Source organism: Penaeus monodon, chromosome 24 (genome assembly GCF_015228065.2).
Source record: "Penaeus monodon isolate SGIC_2016 chromosome 24, NSTDA_Pmon_1, whole genome shotgun sequence".
Classification (NCBI taxonomy): Eukaryota; Metazoa; Arthropoda; class Malacostraca; order Decapoda; family Penaeidae; genus Penaeus; species Penaeus monodon.
In genome coordinates, this window is record NC_051409.1 from 218,970 (window position 1) to 220,418 (window position 1,449).

The window sequence follows — 1,449 nt, forward strand, 5'->3', positions numbered from 1 at the left end:
CTCATAACACAAACCTCAACTATGAAACCCTCTCTACGCCCGTTTCCCCCTGCAGATGGCGCCGACGGGACCCACGAGCAGCAAGTGGTGTGTTATTTAGCCTCGTGGTCCGTGTACCGGCCTGGCGCGGGAAAATTCAACATTGAAGACATCGACCCGACGCTGTGCACGACCCTTATCTACGCTTTCGCTGGATTAGATGAGATAACTTTTGCCATGAAGCCTATCGATCCGAGATATGACGTCAGAGGCAGTGAGTGACGATGGGCTGTGACGTCATGGTTGGGATTTTTTTTTTCAAGTTGTGACGTCATGGTTGGGATTTTTTTTCAAGTTGTGACGTCATGGTTGGGATTTTTTCTAGTTGTGACGTCATGGTTGGGATTTTTTCTAGTTTTGACGTCATGGTTGGGATTTTTTTCTAGTTGTGACGTCATGGTTGGATTTTTTCTAGTTGTGACGTCATGGTTGGGATTTTTTCTAGTTGTGACGTCATGGTTGGGATTTTTTTCAAGTTGTGACGTCATGGTTGGGATTTTTTCTAGTTATGACGTCATGGTTGGATTTTTTCTAGTTATGAAGTCATTGTTGGATCTTTTTTCTAGTTGTGACGTCATGGTTGGGATTTTTTTCTAGTTTTGACGTCATGGTTGGGATTTTTTCATGTTGTGACGTCATGGTTGTTTTTTTTCTTGTTTTGACGTCATGGTTGGGATTTTTTTTCTAGTTTTGACGTCATGGTTGGGATTTTTTCAAGTTGTGACGTCATGGTTTGTATTTTTTCTAGTTTTGACGTCATGGTTGGGATTTTTTCAAGTTGTGACGTCATGGTTGGTTTTTTCTAGTTTTGACGTCATGGTTGGATTTTTTTCAGTTGACGTCATGTTGGGTTTTTTTAAGTTACTATTTTTTTTTCTTTTACGTCGGTTGGACAAGATTTACTCATGGTTTGTTTTTTATAATTTGATCATGTGGGATATCAAAGAGAGGTTGATTTGTTTTTATTTTTGACGTTATTAGTTTCATTATCTATTTTATCACTGTTGTAAATATTTAATTGTTTACCTCCAATTTTCCCCAGTTTGACATCAATGTTATCTTTTTTTCGGTTACTTATTCTGATTTTCTATCTATGGTGTTTTTTAAGTTTTACTCCTTATTTTTTCCTTATCTTACCATCATGGTTATTTTTTCGCTCCTGACTTTCTTTCAATTATCGTATTTGATTTTTTCTAGTTTTAACCTCTTTGTTTTATCCAGCTATGAATCTCTGGATCTTTTTCAATATCCGTTTGCTTTTTTCTCACACTCAATTTTTTTTCTTCGTCGTTGATGATTCTAATCGCTTTTTTTTTGCTAAACGAATTGCATCCTCTCCTTCCATCATCGATCTATCTCTATCGCTTATGTAACAATATACTTTCCCTCCCTTTCCTCCCTCTATCAATT

At 37.3% G+C, this 1,449-nt stretch overlaps 1 protein-coding gene across 1 annotated transcript in view; it reads left to right on the forward strand.

Moving 5' to 3' along the window:
* The window catches only part of LOC119588466 (probable chitinase 2), a 22,541-nt gene that overhangs the window by 12,157 nt on the left and 8,935 nt on the right, over window positions 1-1,449 (forward strand). The window contains exon 2 of the mRNA XM_037937114.1: window positions 56-253. Coding sequence (XP_037793042.1) covers window positions 56-253 — 198 coding nt within the window. The remainder of the gene's footprint in view (window positions 1-55; window positions 254-1,449) is intronic.